The 20,429-nt window shown below is 32.2% G+C and overlaps 3 protein-coding genes across 15 annotated transcripts in view; 1 reads left to right on the top strand and 2 right to left on the bottom strand.

The window, feature by feature from the left end:
- The window catches only part of LOC111429421 (Potassium voltage-gated channel protein Shaker), a 411,559-nt gene that overhangs the window by 367,001 nt on the left and 24,129 nt on the right, over positions 1–20,429 (top strand). The window lies entirely within an intron of this gene.
- On the bottom strand, positions 9,086–10,946 carry LOC111429423 (uncharacterized). The gene is made up of 4 exons (XM_023065347.1): positions 10,839–10,946; positions 9,619–10,785; positions 9,383–9,563; positions 9,086–9,322 (listed from the first exon to the last, which is right to left on the bottom strand). Exons 1-4 carry the CDS (start codon positions 10,884–10,886, stop codon positions 9,168–9,170), a joined length of 1,551 nt encoding a protein of 516 aa, XP_022921115.1. The 5' UTR covers positions 10,887–10,946; the 3' UTR covers positions 9,086–9,167.
- LOC111429424 (uncharacterized) lies at positions 15,802–18,674 on the bottom strand. Its single transcript, XM_071197331.1, has 4 exons — positions 17,511–18,674; positions 16,295–17,458; positions 16,057–16,237; positions 15,802–16,000 (listed from the first exon to the last, which is right to left on the bottom strand). Exons 1-4 carry the CDS (start codon positions 17,559–17,561, stop codon positions 15,843–15,845), a joined length of 1,554 nt encoding a protein of 517 aa, XP_071053432.1. The 5' UTR covers positions 17,562–18,674; the 3' UTR covers positions 15,802–15,842.

Raw genomic sequence — 20,429 nt, 5'->3', positions numbered from 1 at the left:
GTTTTGTATCAAAACGTTCTATGCAAACTTCGTTGTTGTTTGTAAGATCCTCTTTACTTCCACTGCCGTTTTGATATCCAGACACTTCAAGCACAGAGTCACCAGAAAGGAAACTGGGAGTATCCCGCCAAAACTCTGTGCGGCGACGCTATGTTTTAGAAGGGGTTCCTTGTTGTTATTGGCCAGGTTGGTTATGGACAAAATGATCTGGGCTATGAAATCCTGGATGACAATGATATTGTACCTCACTTGAAGCACTGAATAACCAGAAATGACACTGATGTCGGTCCCTTTGATGTTGCAGAAATCAAAGGCACGGTTCCATCGCTTCGCTTCTTTCGAGAAAACTTCTTAAACATGGCAGAATTGAAATCGAAGTCAACAAATGCGCTGCCTCCAACATCCAAGGGATCATCAGTCTCATTTCTGGTAATTCTGTGCTACAAGTGAGGTACAATATAGGTCGCAATCATCACAATCATGAAAACTAGGAACTAACTAACATAGGTTTACCACCTCTTTTACATTTTCCAGTTTCCTACAAGCCAAAGCTTGTTCCATCAATTTTTGAGGTTTTCTATAGTGACTAGATCCTATAAAACGTATAGCATTTGTTTTCTAAGTTTTCTTTAATTACTCAATGACATCTTGATCCATTGGTTGGATTAGGAGCGTGAAATTAGACCGAAAGGTCACCTCAAATCATTCAGCAATCGGATTTAACACTTGACCATGATTACCAACGCTTTTCATTGAAAATTTTTCACATTTGGTAAGAACACATTTTTGCACTAGACTGTAAAAGTGTTACAATTCATCTAGGCACTTTTCGGTACTCTATAAGTCACTGTAAGCAGGGTAATTCGCTCATTACATATTTTAAAATGTGGCGCAGTTTTTTCTTGGCTAAAGACTTTTGAAGGGCAGCTTTCCAATTTATCCGGGTATCGTCACTGTTGTAAACGTCTTCTCTAGCAATACCACTATACCATACAAAATTAAAAAATTTAATCTTGATAGTATCTCCCCTTGAGAATAGTCATCATCCAATGCTGCTTTAAAGTCAGCATGATCACCTAAACAGTTGGATTTGCCTAAACTACGACTTTGGGAAAACCATAAATACAGAGCATCTTCTATCGACTTGTCATTTGCAGTCTCTGTTTTCTTTCGTTTGGATCCATCATCTGACTGTAGCTTGGATGCAAAATTTAAAATGTCGTCTTTCTGTTTTTTGACATCTGATGTTGTAGCATTTCCCACATCACACATTTTCCGAAGGTGCAATCAATTCACCCTTCTCGAGTCTACTCAATATCTTCATTTTACTTTCAATCATAAAAAAATGTGTAATCTGTAATCTGTTTTTTTGGAGTCGATGTCATAATGCAAATTCAATTACCTAAACGTAAAAAATCTGAACTGCGTACAGAAGACACTGTGTGACAAACTAACGCAATACGAACAACACTGTTTATTGCTAGAGTACGTTTAGATTCAATGCCAGGCGATGTCAACTGTTTGAAATTCATTGAAAATCCCAAATATCTGAATGAAATTGGCGTTCAAGCTAAATGGACCCTTAGAATTGGAACAAAAACGTATTTTTTGCATTGTGCAAACATTTCAAATTTGCTAAACGTGTTCGGATTTTTAACATTTCGGATTCTTAACGCGTTACTGTAGTTTGTTTTTGCACAAATAGTTTTAGTTTATTTTTCAGAATCATTCTTTTGGATTTTCATACAGGTTTCTGGATCATCCAAATCACAAGTGCATTATAATCTGCAATATCTATAAAATGTAAAAATAACGACAGAGGCCATCGTCTAGTACATTCTCAAACGCCTCGTAAGACTTCCTATAATTAGCCACAAATTAAATATCTGATATTTCTCACGAAAGTGCTAATTTATCTACATATTTTCTTTGTCCACTGTTTACGGAGTATACGGATTTTCGAATAATCAGTACGCATATTTTCTCCATTTGTTATCATTTGTAGTTTAGTCATACATAAAGTGAAGAACAAATGTAAGCAAAAATAGTAAAATTTGAAATATATAATATTTATGAGAAAGAGTTAAAAAAGTTAATGAAGAATACCGCACGTTATTTCCCGATGTGACATTCTTCCAATATTTTTGATATATCTCATGCAATGTTTAAAATTCTACTAGATATGTTAGGATCTCATTTAACAAAAATACAACATTCAAGGAAGCTCATTCAAGTCATAAGAAATAAATAATCACCTTTAAAAGTTAAAATCTGAAAAATAAGTTTTATATCTTTTAATACGTTTATTTATTAAGTAAAAACATATGAATGCATATAATTTTGATTAAAAATTAGTAAAACTGTTGATAAAATGAAGAGTTGATTGTTCTTGATTTATAAAAGACTTTCGGTCATAAACATATTATTCATACCGATAGTTATTTCAACAAGTACTGGGAAGAGGACGCTTTAATTTCGCTAGCTGATCATATTACCACACTTTTGTGATCATGAATAGGAAATTTTTTTATACGATATAAGCAATATTTTAAAAAAATCAGAGTCTTGACTATTTAAATTGATTGCTGGAACTTCTCTCTTTCTTTTTTTGTGAGATTATCTTAAAAACATATGCAGCAGTTCTTGACATTGAGTTTAACCTTTTATTTTTGCTTTACTTAGCTGAAGTGTGAGTATAAGTTTGAGTAGAAGGACCTTCAGAAGGAGTCTGATGAGTAGCGATGTTATCTCTCCGCTTATAAAGGAAGTATTGAACTGACGTTCTTCTTCGTTATTTAGATAAGGAGTCGAGAACGTCAATTCCACGACGTATTGCAGAGTCTTCATTTTGAACTCTTCGTTTTCCTCAGATTTAAAACTTAATCTCTGATTTGTGTCAACGATCTTCATCGAAAGTTCAAATATGGGAAAGAGATTTATTAATAAAACTTTACATATGCCTCTATCAAACAATTCCCACCAATACAAAAAATTCCTGGCTATCTATAATAAACATATTAAATTCGAATTGTGAGAAGTGCGTGTACTTCTCAGTATTTTAAATGACATCATGTTAGCAGACGAATACATCGCATTTAATTCACCTAACAGAATTCATAGCAGCTTTGTCTAGGTGGGAAAAGTGGTTAGATGAACGTAATTCCATTAAAAACTATATAACCAATCGAATAATGCTATTCGTACTGTGTGTGCCATACAGTACATTGTTTTCTTATTTTGTTACCAAGCATTTCTCCAAAATTTATACACCCTTTTCCGTGGTTTGAACAAGAACGATTATACAGGGTAGAAGGAATATCATCTTTATTTCATCAGCTTTAAGACTGAAATTGCTTTTTATATTTTTTTACTTTAGGGACAACCTCATTTATCCTTAAACTCATTCCTACACGTAGATTTCACCGATTGCTCGGGGTCTGATTAAAAGAGCTTCTAATATATTACTTTTGATGAAGATTTAATATTGGGGCATGTAAGACATCTTCGATTCTTAAAACATACTAAAACAACTAAAGAAAATATCGTCCTTAAATTTCGACATAAGGTCTCCCTATACGTTTCACAACTACTTCCAGATATTAGTGTTTTTCTCCAATTAAAAAAAATGTTCTGTCCCTTGGTGAACTCTGGAATTTCATTTACCAGTGAATACATGAAACTTTTTAAACAACTACAGATACTGAACTCCAACGGAGTTTAATCTGGAGTCCTTGGGGACCATTTAAAGGTAAATAATCCAAAAGTTTAGGAAAAATATTTTTCAAGAACTCGAGACATACAGAACCTGTGATGTTTTGTAAAAGAGTTTGAATTGAATTCTATCCTGAAAAAAAAGAGACTAGTTTTTACACGTGAATGAAAAGTTTATCCAACTTTACGGTTACCTATTAAGCGTTTTGTAAACTGCTTTATCTAAATACAAGGTTTTGCTTTATTTGTGTATGAGTTTTTTAAGAGTAATTTATGTCTGCTACTAAAATTTGGCTTTCATGTTCTTGCCATTATTTGATTTTTGACAATCACTTTTTATATAATGTAACACCTTAATTTAATTTACGTCATTCTTGAATTCCACGCACGATATCTGCTCAATGCTAAATTGTACAAATAATTTTAAAACTGTTTCCTCCTGGACAAATATTATATTGTGATCTTAAAACACTTATAATTTGTAGAAGTTCGTTTATTACACGTCATCCTGTTTACTGAGACAGTTATAATGTAGAAACATCAGTTGGAAATTGCAACAATTTGCTTCTCCTGAATTACCAAGATATGTGTTGGAAAAACTGAGTAGTTTGTGCATTCTGTGAAAAACAACGTTTCAACTGCAACGATCGTATAAACACCGCCTGAAACAACACATGGTGTGTCAGTTAGCGATCCGTTTCCCAGTCGCTAACTGATTTGGCAAAGTCGACGCGTTTTCAAAACTTTCCCATTTACACGATCATACATACATTCTATATTGCTATTGAGCTGAATCAGTCGTAAGTTTACAATGTTTTGTTAGTAATACTAATTAATCTTGATACACTCTAAAAGAGTATTTATAAACTTATTATTACAATTCAGTCTTCACATACAATATGTGTTTTCTGACAACAGAATTAACTTTTTCATATAAACTGGAACATTAAATTGAAACCAATTAATCAAATTCTGTATTATAAAAGTATAATAAATTTGTTAAAATTATTGTAACAAAATTGTGGAACCGGATGGAGAAGAATTTCAAAGAGAATTTTAATTTCAATTGATAAAATTAATCTATGATAAAAATTGTATAAATTATTTATGCCCTTTAGTATTTGCTCTATTTGTAAAATAAATAAATTCACCTCAAATGAGTTTCAATCCTGAATGACGTGTTCATATTATGTTAACGATACACAAAAATTATGCACAGAGTGTTTACTGAAATGTAATGGGCACAGATTATTAACTAACTATATTGTTACTATGTTGTTGACAGTTTTGTATAGCGAAAATAGTTGATATTTTAACCCTTTTATATCATTCCATCCTGGACTCACAGACCACATTTTTTGATGAATAGAGGGTTTACATTTTATGAATAGAGAGGGCTATTTAGATTTACAAGATTTTCAATCAAATTTATCAACAAAATTTTCAGATAAGTTCGCTTAAATATTTTATAATAAACATAATATATTTTATATAATTGTAATCATAAAAAATGAATTATTGCATTTCTAAATCTTTGTGATCACCTATTGAAAATATGTATAATCGAAATCCTTTAAAAGAATTCTCATGAAAAATAACATTTCAGGTTAGGTACATTAAAAAATACAAACATATTTTATAATAAAATGCTACGTATGACATAGCAGCTTCTACTCCACCTCCAGATGCTGTTCCTGTTTTCTATCCACCAACATTAGTTACACCTGGTGTTACGTTTGTAATAAAGGTCATGACATATTTTAAAATAGGGGCCGGTAACATATGTCTTCAGTTTCCAATTGCATAATACACCTTAATGTTGAAAACATTGTTAATTAGGTGCTGATAAAAATAGTAGTAGTAGTAAAAATAGTAGTATTTATTTCAAAATTTATATTTTTTTTTACAATTATTACATCCTTCTGCTGTCTTCTCCTTGTACTTGTAATTAATTAATTAATACTTTTCGAATATTTTTAAGTTGCTTTTATCTACTCCATACGTTATAGAAATTATTATGGATCCTATAATCCTTATTGTATTACTTTTACTTTATGATTAAATGACAGCCCGAGGTATGCAATATTCCTTTCATTCTCTGCGCACTTCAGGTTATTCAGGCAGTTTTTGTTCGTGCGTTTTCTGTCGAAGCTTGCTATTTCTGCCTGCTGAATATTTTGTCCAATTATCCAAGTATTATATAGCAGAGGAGATAGCGAAGAACTTTTCATTCTTGTTTTGCTGCATCACCTGGAGGTACCTACTTTTCAGAAAAAAACTGTTTTATCTAGTTAAAGCCAATCTGAAAGGAGATGGACTTCATTCACATTTGTTAGCAATAGTACTGTAATCTGTCTCTCTTTCTCTTTGCAAGTTCCAATCTGTCAATGAGATTTTCAGTACGTTGTCTAATTCCAAATTGATCCTTCGGATCTTCGCCTTGCGATCACTTCTTCGAATTCTTTCCATAATTTTCGATTACCCGTTCTGCTAAACGGACATAAGAATGCAATACGGGTTTCACCACAATCATCATAATTTGCAATTTTGTATTTTTGGAAAGCATTTTCAGTGACTTGTTTGTGTTGAGTCACTGTGATAAATTTATTAATTGGTTCTTTATTGCCGAACAAGATTCACAATTGATTTCGTAATATTCTGTTTTTTGTATCGTTGATTGTCCCTTGGTATTTTAATCTTAGTATTTTAATAGACAGATACGACTAGAGCTGGAATTCATTTAACGAAATCTCTTCTTTGCAAATCCATCGATTGTGAATGCAGGTACTGTACAAAGCTTTAAATATATATCATGCGAGCATATCATTTGAAAACTAGAAGATGAGTGTTCGTCGTCGATCTTCCATGGCAGTTGTTATTCGTACTCTGGTAATGAGTTATGTACTCATTAATTTATAAGGTGGTATATAGGTAAGTTTATTGTGCTTGACTTTGTCTTGTAAATCTTTTACAATGCATACATTCTTGATGACATGGTTGTAGGAGCAACGTTTTCATCTTTCAATATTTAGTAATAATATTGCAAGCAAGGACTGTAGAATCTAAGAGGACTGCTACATCCTTTGTTCTTTTGTAGTCCACTACCGTTAACGACGATTGTGCCAGCTGACTGGACGTGGCATGTGGTGTAACGTAGTGCACCGTCCTTGGCTGCAACAGCCTTCTATGAAGCTCAAACATGATCATATTAATTTGATCAAATTTTAATATGATGTAATATGCCAATCAGAAAGACTTTTCAAAGATTGATAGTGTATTTTCTTCAACCGTCTATGTTATTTATCACTTACATATAATACCTAGCTAGAATTGAAGAATTACGGCACCTTGGCCCATGTGACGTAGCAATATGGCGACGTTTGAGTTGTTTACTTATTGTGTAATTGTTAATAGTCTTGTCATAGCTGATATTATTATAATCTTTGTCTAAAATATCACCAATTTACCGAACGCGTTTATATTTATACCAAAAATAGACTCCTTTCACCGAATGAATGCTGGAAAGCATTAGCACATACGTATAATTACCCTTAGGTAATTACTTCATCATATAGGAAGGTTTAAATTAGGTAACCATAAAATTAAAGTGATAAAATGTCTAACGTTTACCGATCCTACAAAAATATTTAGAATATTTAATTCTGATGGCACCATCGTCATTTCCGATTTTATTTTTTTGTGTAAACTCGCAAAACTATAGTTTACAAAATAAAATAAATAAAACAGCCAATTAAAATTTCTTTGAATTGAGATGCTGCTCTGTTTACTTCATGTATTCATACGGATTCCAATGAAGTGGATATCCTTTACATTACTAATAGCTTTTCATCTACCTGTTATAGAGTCTTGCACAAGTGTAATAATATTTCCCGATTGGTTATTTCATAACTTGTAATTATCTAACAAAGCAATATATTTTTCAAATATATGTGACGTATCTAACAAAATGAAATAATAAAAACGGCAATCGGCAAAACAGATTAAGAATTTTTGGGTGCTATAAAAAAGTAATGGGTGTATGTAGAGAAAGAATGATTTTATTTCTGAATTGTACAATATATACGATTTAGAAAACGAAACTTTGTAGAACTCGTTCATACATTTCACGAGGTATAGCATTATTTAGCTTCAATATTCCGGTCCCTTAGTTCTAGTAAGTTTAGACGGCCACACTTTGAAACATCCCCACAGAAAGATGTCAGATATGGTTAAATCTGGTGACTGTTTAAACGACCCCCACATCACCTCTCAGAGAGACCAAATGTCCGGCAACAGTTTTTCACAAAGCTGTTAGTGAGTTTCGAGCTGTGTGAGTTATAATGGCATCTTACTTTTCAACAATTTTCTCCATTCTTAGCTGCAGAAAATTTTTGTAATATTTTCACATATCATGCTGAAAAAAGTATGGGCCTATGACGCCAAATTATGATATGACAATCCACACTGCCTAAATTTAGTAGTATTTCGTGAAAAATTTGGAAGTTTGCTGCTGGGCTATATTCAGCCCAGCAGCAAACTGTAGTAAGGTGAAAGTGCACTTCGTCGGTACTAAAGGAAGCTGCATGTAGAGTAATCTGTGCAAGCATTTGCTCACATAAATTTCGGCGATTGGCTTAGTCTCTTGGCTACAACTGTATCAAGAGTTCATTATTTATAGGGATGAAATTTCAAATTGGAATACAGGATCCTTTTTACACTGCGGTCTGGTATCCCCAATACAACAGCATGCCTTCGAACAGACCGTCGTGGTGATTGCTCAATCACTGCTTTCACCAACAGGTATTGTTACACGAAATGCTCAGTGTTGCGACCACAGATCAGTTATTTCAAAATACGTGAGCGAAATAAATGGGGTGACCAAAGGAAGGGAACCATCAACTTACCCCCGTCTGAGTATTCGGCCCTGAAAATCACTTAATTTGTTATACAGTATCCTGTATAAATACTAGTACCACATTAAACCTGGCTCAAAATTTTAAACTGTAAGATAGCTTTTGTAACATTATTAGGTTAATGTAACTTTAATGATTACCGTAATTAATTTATATTCACGTCATAGCAATTATCTTATTCTTGCAAAGTCGACACCCATTTCAAGAACACACCACAGATGCCACTTAAACTGTTGAAGTAACTGATAAAGGAACTCCCATTACATTAAAATGGCCTATTAAAAACTTAGCTGGTTTTTGCAGAAACCCAACGAATTTTATACTTATTAAGCTAAAACGCGCACCAGCTCAAGTTTTAACTTCCGTTCATTTTCAATATTATCCTTCAAATTCCCCTATTAGGGAAAACTAGAATTACTTCGTCGATACTGATTCTATTACTGCTAAATAAATGTCAATACTACTTTGTGTATTATTATATTTACCGAATATTTATTCTTATATACTTATACATCTTATTAATTAGTAATTATGCAAAATGTATTATTGGATTTGTAACTCCTCACTTAAATTATCAACAAACGTAAAAATATTATCAATAACTTCTTGAGCATCTTTTCGGTTGTACACTACATTTTCTCTCATTGTGAGTGCTAATTGAAAGCGATCACCTTTCGAAAATATAGATAATCTAAAACCTTTAAAAGAAATGCCATGAGAATTAATAGTTCCGATTAAATACATTAACAGATACAAACATGTCTTATAATAAAATGCTATGTATGACATTGCAGCTTCTACTTCACATCCAGCTATTGTTCCAGCTTTTAATCCACCAACATTAGTTGCACCAGCTGATATATTCGTAACAAAGATCATGGCATGTTTTAATATAGGAGCAGGTAATAAATGTCCTAAGTTTCCAATTGCATAATACACCTTAATATTGCAATTTTTTTAGATGGGTTCACAATTATTATATTGTTATACTTACCAAGCTGTCAACAGAATATTTAGCTTTATCGAGCTCAATTCCAATAGATTTAACTCGATCTAACATAGTGGTTCCCTTTTCCATAGTAACTGGAGTATTAATCATAACTATTGCTGAATCATTCGTAAGTTTACTGTAATTATATGTTCCGTTAACAATACTAACTAAATCTTCATTAATCGGTCTGAATAAAACTGCTGTTTGGCACTTATCCATAGTTTTTCCCCTCCTCGCTAATACGTCCGCTAAACTAGCAGTTAACCCCGCAATTAATATTTCTGTAAATCCTACCCCTAGTTTGTTTTTGATCTTTTTTACCAACGGCACATATTTTATTTCGTCTTCAATATAAAATACAATATTACGTTCGCTGTTTGGTATATCAAATTTGGGTTCATCTCGTCCGCAAGTTAACGGATTTCGATAAATATAAGCATTGTCAAATGAAAAATTCGGTTTTGTAGTATATTTCGGATTAAGCTTCATAACTTCGGGATTTTCTTCGCGAATCATAAAATTTTTTAATAACCCTATGAGCGAAACTCCGTCAGCCAAACAATGTCTGAAGACTAACATTATTGCTGTTTGTTTCATTGTTTCACTTTTTTTATTCCATTTAACGGGTTGCGTAAATATCCTACCAAACCACAACCTTTTTTGATTGATAACATTGATCATACAATTCTTTTGAATATATTCTAGTAATTCATCGCGGGTTAAATATTCTTTATCATTGACTTTAGCATAAACTAAGCAATCATTATCAGTTACTTGGTTCTTTATGTAATACGGGTACCCCAAACATTTTTCGACGGCACATGATAATTTGTAAAAACTGTTATGTACGTTTTTAGCCATTTCTTCTAATCGTTTATATAGGACATTATTATCTTCATTATGATTCAATATCACCATAACCGAAATCGATACCTTCTCCTCAGTCGATTCTAATTGTGCATCCTGTCCTTTTAATCTGCCACCATAATTCTTACCATATTTCCACATTAGCCACAAATCCATGCAAAACAAAAAGGTTTGTAATGTAATATATAAGAGAATCGAAGATAACATGGTTGCAATTGTCAATGTAAATAGACATAATTGTATTAGTAAACCAACTGGAAATGAACTTTTCTTAACTAAACCTGGAGGTATTCCCAGTAGATTCTAAAATATTATTTTATGTATTAAAAGAATTAAATTGAAACATTAACACGCACCTTGATCAGACAATATACTGATATAAATTGATAAAATAACACTTTCATCTTACTCGTACCGTCTCTGCGTTATACTAAATGGTACAAGGCTGTTATACATGTCGTATATACTGTAATGGTTAACGTAATTAATTAAAGTCCAAACCAATTTATATATCTAGATCGACGTACCTTGATAATTTGGTTGTAATTATGTACATAGTTTGAAACACGAATCAAATATCATTATAAAATTAATATAGTATAAAGTGCATCTGTAAAGTAGTATTTTGGTTAAAAATGTTTGAAACAGGTCAAAATAGGTTTTTTAAATTTTTTATCTTTATGTTGAATTTTTTTTGCCATAATTGATAAAGTTATGATGTCATTGATGTTTTTTTTAAATACAATTGGTATATTTATTACAGATTTATTAGCTCATTTTTATTTTGAAAATTTTCGAGAAACATAACATTAATGTTTAATTAGTTCCAATTTGTGTGAAATGATCAAAATAGTCGTAGCCATAAATAACCATGGTAATCAATGAATTTAGTCATACATATATATAATAATGCCTTCTCTTGATTCCTCACTTCACTTGTGACTTGCTTTTCAGACATCCCTCAGGAAAAAGTACAGCGGAATCAAACCGGATGAGATTGGTGGGCGTTCAGTTATTAATTCGTTGAAACTAACAGCCATATTTTAATTCCACCACATTATGGTGGAATATTATCCGGAATTTGGTCGTTATAGAAGAAATGAGTTCGTTTTGTACAAAATCCAAAATATTTGTCCCTAGTGATTGATCCCTTAAAGAAGTTAAAGTCCAGAAAAGGATCCTGTGCTATTTGTATCCACACTCATCTTTTGCATGTAAAATCTCGCTTCTTATACAGTAGTGTGTAAAATCTGTTTTTCATTTGGATTTTGATGGCCCAATACCCAATACCGCCGAAAAACCAAAGCGTTTTTGCCGATGCTTTCATTGTGATTGAAAATTATTGATATATCCTTGCATTCTTCTAACTAAGTCATCTTGTGGATGATATTTACTTATTGGACTATTGATTATTATGATTAGACAAATTCGACACAAAATCCTTTACAGTCATAAAAATAGTAAAAAACATGTGTTCTAAAAACTTCCCTCGCTTTGATGCCTTGTTCACAGGCTTTGTGGTTGTTAGCAACAACCGTCTACCATTAGTTATGCCATAACCTCGAAATTCCCAGAAATATCTTCAGTACCTTTTTTTTAGGACTGTCGTTTGCTGGTGCTATACGTGGATATATCTTGTCGATTTTCCAAGTAGTCTCATCTACCATAATTTCGAATGTGCCCGAATTTCCTGCAGGGATATATTTCAACGTTCTGTGGATCTGTCTTAAATGTTTTCGTCAAATCCTCTCTTATTGTCGATCTGGGTTTCCAAATGATTACATTGCGTACAACGTCTTGGCTTCTGACTGCCTTATCTTCTTCAGGAAGGTTTCATTTAAAGCTTCAGCTACCCATAGTGAGGCTTTCTCCTGCATTACCCTTATCCTCTTTTAACATTTTTTTACTGACTTGTGTTCATTCTTCTATATTGTAGATCCCTCAATTGGCTCCATTTCTTTTTTACAGCACTTTTCGTTTTAATTGTACTTCAGTTTTATAAACTGCAGAACAATTTTAGCCAGTGAATCTGCATGCATAGAGTTCAAACACTCGATCCTCCAAAAATCTCCACCAACCTAGAAAAGTGACATTAAAGTAATTTATATTCTGTTTTGGCGATTTTGATTCTCTTAATTTCTTTCTCTTTCTTCTTATATATATCGATATAATCTCGACGACACCTACAGTGGAAACTATCATCACATCTTCTGACGTTGTGATCTTGACATTACTGTTCCTGTTATACATCTTCACTTGTTTTTTTTTGCATTTGCAGTATTCTTTGGTATTCGACCTCCTTAAGTGAACATGTTGCTTTCACATTACTGTTACAGTTCATTTTCCCATATTTACCTACCTATTTCTTGGATTACCCTTATCCAGTTATACATCACAAGGCAAACAATTCAGTCTGTTTCTTCGCTGAAATTAATCTAGTCTTTTCTAACGCATTTTATCCTTTACATTTATGCAGAGCATAACCCTTCGTTGCGACAGTTCCTTTTTTGCTATTCATTACTATTTGTTGGATTTTTAGGGCTACTTCTGGCTGATGTTGTAAGCAACCCGACGCATTCTTTTGTTTCTAGCTGATGATGTCTATCTCTGCATTTCATATTCAGCCAAATATCTCTGGCTGCATCTGTAAACAGTTGGTATCTAAAGCATCGTCTTGCATCCAGTTATTTCTTCTTTGATTTTCTTGCCGGCCTTAATAGGCACATTTCTTTAATATTGAAATTTTTCTCTCTTGTACTACTATTCTGAAGTCTTCTATGATTTGTTTCCTTAGGATACTCTCAAAACTTCTTATTTTTCCAACATTTTCAGGTTTTGCAGAGAATATTTCGATCTTTTTGCTAGTGTTATTGTTTTACACTATTTTTACGTCAACTTCTTTTCCCATTTCCACGATTATCTATAAGCCTATAGATGAAGGAGGTTTACATAGACAGGTTTTTCCATTTCTTTATTATTATCTTTTACCTTTATTTCCGTTTTCACTTTCTAAGTAGTTGGCTGAGTAAATCAAATCTTCCACATTTCATCAAATCTCTTTTACCTTTTTTCATTGACCGTTTCGATGCTTTGTCATCAGTTTGAGTAACTTTTCTTTTCTCAATTCCTTTGTGCTCTTCATTCTTTATAAATTTCGTGAGATCACCGAACTTTATGGAGTGAAGCTTATTCATTTTTACACCAATCGGGAAGCCATACTACCTACTTACTCATCTTTAAAAAATCTAGTTATATTATACGTTTGTTCGCCTTCTACTTTCCATAATCAGCCCTTAAAAGTCTTCTATTTTTGTTCGTTAAAGCTTCGTCAACACTCCTTGACTGTAGTCTGTTTACCAATCAACGGCATTAATGCTATTCGAAGTTGTAGCACACATAATGCTGTTGCCTATAAATCGTGTAATTCTCTGTCAAATGTAGTAGGATCGCTACAATGTAGTATAAAACTCATCATAATTATGTACATGTAAATTTGTTTCCAGAGAAAAAAACCTTAATGCTTACTTGGAAATAACAACAAAGTCTGTTTTTTATATCTGGAGAATTAATCTTTTATGAGTAGGTATTGATTATGTGATCATGAATTGTGAGGGGGATTATGAATTCTTCACTTTTTAGTGTTATTGTCCATTACTCAGGCGCACTTGTTAGTAGTAGAGTTCACGATTCTTTTTATAGAAGTCATTGGTTTGTTTATGCACTTCGTTAACCTATTTATTCTGATGAATACCTTTCCATTGCTGAAGTACAAATGAGTGCGGTACCTTTGGGAAAGTTCTCTTTGGCAATATAGCAAATAATTGAAACAATAAATATCATTGTGACACGGTATAATCGGTGATAATCGGACGATAATCTGATTGCTTATAATGCTGATTATGTTTTAAGCTAATGTAGTAAACTATACAGGTTGGTAAAATAATTGCTTGATTTAATTTTGGTAGCGAATTGGTTATTGATAATGTCCGACAGAATATCCTCCACATATTTTATACAATATACTAAGGAGACAAAATCATCTTTTGAAGTTTGTTGATGTTATAGATACACTCTATATAACACTTACAATTATTAATTAAAGGCTGAACCATTTTGCTGCTAAATCGACGAACATAAAAATGTGCTTGTTTCCATTAAATTAATTCCAATTACGTACAGATTGAAATACAAATCAATCATCATTATAAAATTATTATAATGGTGTATAATAGTTTGCTCAAATGCAAACAATTTTTGAAACGCAATGACCTTAAAAATAAAGTGGCTAATTAAAATTTGTCTTTTTTTAACGATGACGTCAATAATTTTTTTTTGTAATTTTTAGCTCGTATTTAGTGTACCATGTATTCTAATAGGGCCATCTTCAGCTTGTTCAGTGATTTCTGGGAGAATTGCGTAGAGTCTGTGATGATGCTTTCCACGACCATATTTAATGCAAGTTGTAGCATCATTTTTGCTGATCTTTTTTGAAACGTATGTAATTGCAATTGCAATCTTCGCTAAGTAGCCTGGATTTAACTATTTTTTTAACAGTATTAAGGTGTCTTTGGTGAGGCACCTTTTACTGCCTTCCTGCTTTTTCCTTGCCTCAAAGTTACGTAAGTCATCAGTAGAGCCGCTACAATAAAATTCAACGTCACTACTTAACGCTTGCCACATTTGACACTACTAGCAAATTCAAGCACTAAAACTTAAAAATAACTAACTTTAGTGCCTCACTAGAAATAAACACTGGCGTTCAAGGAAATATCTGATTGATGTTATAGGCCGACGCAACTCCAGACCTTACATTTCTCTTACCTCAAGCATACCATGACTATCTCGATTTATACGTGGTTAATGCTCAAACAATTACAGTATCTGCGCGCTGATTTTGCACCAAAGACTGTAAATGGTTTGTAAATGCAACAAGCGCATAATTACGTCAATGATGTCAATACAACTAGTAGATTTCTTATGTTAATGTTATAATTTCGAATTTAAAACTTGCTTGTTACTTTGGTGGTTTTTTCTTGATGATCAATTACTTTTTACATGTTTCAAGTTATGAGTATTGTGAAAAATTATTAGTATTCTGAAAATCATGTCCAGTAATAAATTTATCTGGTGTGTTAATTTTTTAGGACTTTGAGTCATCCAACTCAAAATCATTTTTGACGTTCAATAATAACTTCTTCGGCTTAAAAATAAACGTGAATTTTTAATTGGATTGGAATTAGAGTCCATCTTAAGGTAGAAATTTTAAATTAATATTACACCTTAATTTAAAAAAATATATTTATTTTAATTAATCACAACAATTATTATAAATAATATTAAATAAGAATTTTTCTAAAACTCTAACTTTGTTTCTCAATCTCTTTATTTAATTGATCGATATATTTGAAAACACCATCAAGAACTATTTGACATTCTTTCCTATTTTTTAGAACACCTTCCTTCGTAGTTAAAGCCAATTGGAATCGATCTCCTTTCGTTACAATTGCAAATCTGAAAGCTATATAAAATCGCATTTTAATAAACATTCGAAATACCATCACAAAATTATAATACCAGTGTCATAACAATAAGGGAGATATGATAATCCTGATTCAACTTCATATCCGGCAATAGTTCCATCTCTCATAGCTCCAACGTTACTTGCGACAGCCGACATTCTCATCATGAACATCGTGGTACTTTTCATAATTGGGTGAGGGATATAGTGTCCATATTTTGTTAATGTGTGATTAAACTTAATTTAAAAATTGTTGAAATAACGATACACTTGAAGATAGGATATAGTACTTACCAAAGCATCTACAGACGTTTTAGCTTTTTTAGCTTCTAAATCCATTGCTTTAATTCTATCGATCATTGTCGATCCTTGCTTCATAGTTACAGGCACTCTTATTATAAACGCAGTAAAATTATTCGATAAATTATTGTAATCGTAAGTTCCATTAATTATTTTAACAAAATCATCATCGTAAGGTCTAAATAAAAGACCCATCGTATATTTATCCATAGTTTTTCCTCGCTTAGCTAAAACTTCGGCTAAACTTGCTGTTAAACAGGCTGTTAATACTTCAGTAAATCCTACACCTAGTTTAGACTTTATTTTCTTTACCAATGGAACATAATTAATTTCGTCTTCAGAATTGATAGCAATTTGACGTTCTCCTTTTTCTGTGTTAAATGTGTCCTCATCTTGTTCACAAGTGAAAGGATTTCTATTCATATGAACATCATCTAACGACAAACTTGGTTTTGGAACTTTAATATCAACTTTAGGATTTTCTAACGCATTTTGGCGATATAAAACTTTTTGAACCAATGCTATCAATGAAATTCCATCGGCTAAACAATGTCTAAAAACCCACATAATAACCATTTGTTTATGTTTTTCACTCTTCTTATTCCACGAAACAGGTTGCGCAAATATCCTTCCGTACCAAAGTTTATCGCCGTTTATTACGTCTTTAGAATAGTTCTTTTGGATATAATCCATCAAATCATCTTTAGACAAAGTTTTATTGTTATTTACTTTAATCACTTCAACACAATCTTCCGCTTTTGTGTGTTTTTTAACGTAATAAGGATATCCCAAACATCTTCGTACCGTAGAAGATAATTTGTGAGAAGACCCATGGAATTTCATGAGTTCATTTTTGACTCGTTCAACAGCCACTTCTTGATCATCACTATGATTTAAAACGGCCATTGCTACTATTGGAAGTTTTTCATCGGTAACATCAAATTGAACATCGTGTTTTCGTAATCTGCCTCCATAAGATTTACCCCATTTACAGATTAAGTATAAATCTATTCCCCATAACACTATTTGAATTAATAATGCAATGACATAAAGAAGTAATAGTATTATTATTGCCAATGAAACAAGAGTTCCTTGAATAATAAATCCTATTGGAAATGATTTCTTAGATATCATTCCAGGAGGTATTCCAAGAAAGCTCTAAAAAAATGATTAAAAACATTTTTTAAATTAATACATCTTAAATTCTTACCTTAATTAGAGCATACATTGAAATAAAAGAGTGTAATAATAATTTTAGCATGTTTTCTGGATAAATTCTTATGCAAACTGCAACGAGTATTCGCAAAAATTTATTTAAGTAATTTGCACGTCGTCAATGAAATTTTAATGTTTTGTCGTAATCACTGTAATAGTTATGAATTTCGAATGTTCGTAATTGAACTTGTACCTCTAAACTCAGACCTATCATAATCACCGCAAACTACATCATATCTATTACATTGTATGACTTATCATAAAATAATACTAAATGCTAAAAATTGCAAAAGATAACGATATCGATAAGAATTTTTTTTATTATAATTTATTTACATTAAAATTTAAAGGGGGTCAAATAAACCGAATTTATAACGATTTAATTAATCGACTTTTCAAGTACCTCTCTAAACTAACTTCGGAAAATCATCGTAAAACACTCGTAAATTTAATAATAGATCATCGAAAGCTGAAGCGCCTCTGGTGGAATATGTTTTATTGATTTTGAGTTTACCACGCTAATGAGAAACGTTTATAAGTGACTTGCAAAATTTTGAAACATTAAAATAAATTTTCAATAGCGCAAATCGACTAAAGTTATTCACTATTGTGTTATTAACGTTATTATTGATCGATTAGTATGTTTCATAATAGATTAAAATCTGATATCAAGATAACTAAAGTGGCACATGGAAACCATTTTTATATTTATAAGTTGAAATAGTTTATGTGACATGGTTCTTGTTTATCAAATAATCAAAGTTTCCCAAAAAAGCTGTTTATTTTATTAAAATCTTCAAAACAAGATTTCAATTTTCAGTTTAGTTTTATGATAGTAAACAATCTGTATCCGGGAGACAAGTATGCTATAAGCCTCGTCTATTAATAAGAATTCTTGAGATGCAAAGCGACAAGACAAGGGTAAACGTGGCTAAATATAGAAGCGATGCCCCGTGTGTAGTGAGTGGTTTTTGTGACCAGAGGAAGGTCCCGAGGTCCGTGTCCTGCCATAGATCGACCTACTTCCGCTGCTGTCGTCACTGTCCTCATTCACTGCATCGTTGCTGGACGAGGATAGCACGAAAGAGAAACGGGATACTCGTTGACGTCACGACGCCGAGCGTCCAATAAAATCCTGTTTCCGACCGCAGTCGTATTTTTTTTTAATTTTGTATAATTATGATCGAATCGCACATAGTCCATAGATAATGTTTATTAACTCATATTATTTAATAAAACATAATTCATGAAAGTGGAATAGTTGAAGATTTTTCCAACAGGGCCAAGATAAAATAAAAATCAATAAATGTGTTCATACAGAAAATTATTTTTATACATTGATGTGGACTCAATGAGGTGGACATTAAAATATCTTGTATTAAAAAATGCTTGTTTATTACCTTTATAAAGTTACCCCCATTTCTTTTTTTAGTTCCGAATTAGATTACATGTATAGTTTTATGAATATTTATTCATAGCTTTTTTTTATTCATTGACCAGCTTTATCATCAACATCTCAATGAAAACGAAAGTCTAAATGTTTAATTCAAAATTTTTTAATTAACTGCGTACGTTGCTCAAACAAGTCCACTATTCGAGTATAATTGAACATTATTTTAAGCAAATTGACGTAACAACTGGTATAATTACATATACAGAATAATTTTGATCTTTGTTAATATTCCCGAATAAGAATATGATATTCACAAACAATTAGGAACAAATTTTCCAGACTTCGATGCTTTTGGTGACCTCCTAAATTGTCGTTCCAATCTCTCAGATGATTCTCGGTTATTTTGGTAAAATTTGTCTTCAAAGAAAACGCACAAAAGTGAGTCAAAGGTTAAAATTAAGAGAATATGGTGTTCTTACGCAGTTCTTAATACAGTTCTACACAAACTGTTCTTCAAAGTGCTCTTCTAGGACTTCAAGCACTTTATTTGTCCAATAGGTTTATGCTCCGTTCTATATGAACGACATCTTTTTGACATCTAGATCACTTTTGATGATAGGCAAGAGATCATTTCCAAAAATTTAGAATGTATAGTTCAGCAGTGATTTTAATAAATATCGCCATGATTGTTCTGCGAACTGTTACAATACTTAGAGAAATTGCCTTCTGCATGACCTCGATCGAAAATTTCCGTTAAGTCATAATTGGGCTGTTATTGTTCGAAAAGTCGATTCGTCGGTCTTAATTATTTCTTTCATTTACTATTTTAGCTATCTTCTTTCATCTTTTCGTCTTATTTAAAATTTCAGACTCGCAAAAGGTTAACGGAAACAAGGTTGAAAGAAAAAAGGAGACAAGACTCCTGGAATTCCCTCTGTTTTGCTGTTTTCACTTCTTTCTTTCATAAAATATTTATACCAGAAAGAAGATAGAAAAAAGCCAATCTTCCTTCTGGCATTTTCTGTTTATATACATATAGATTTTATACTTAGTTTTCGTTGGTCTATTATATCCTACACCTGACACTTCTATAAAAATTTAAGCCGAAGAACTGCCAAGCAATGAAGAACAATGTAACAAAAAAACAAAGTACTTTCGAGTTATTACAGAAAAAAAAGCAAAGAACATTCGCTGCTTTTTGCGCACTTATAGGTTACTCTCATAATTGATTTCAATAAACATTTATGCCAGAAAGACGACTTCTTTCTGGGTTTCGACATATTTAGGCTAAATGCAAGGCAGAAAGACGACAAGTAAGGCAAAAGAAACCAGATCTTGGCCTATTAACTTATTGCAGTTCTGTTTTATTACTGGTTAAGAAATAAATTTTGTGTTTTCATTAGGCATTATGACCTAATTCGGGGATATGATCCGTATTTAACGAGACCCAAGACTTCGCATGAGGTATAGTTAATCGAAATTGATTAAAAGATTATGTTGTTATAGTCAAATGTATGAAAT

The sequence above is a fragment of the Onthophagus taurus genome, chromosome 1 (assembly GCF_036711975.1).
Source record: "Onthophagus taurus isolate NC chromosome 1, IU_Otau_3.0, whole genome shotgun sequence".
Taxonomy (NCBI): Eukaryota; Metazoa; Arthropoda; class Insecta; order Coleoptera; family Scarabaeidae; genus Onthophagus; species Onthophagus taurus.
Note: the sequence above shows the minus strand (reverse complement) of the source record. Positions and strands in the feature narration are given on the sequence as shown.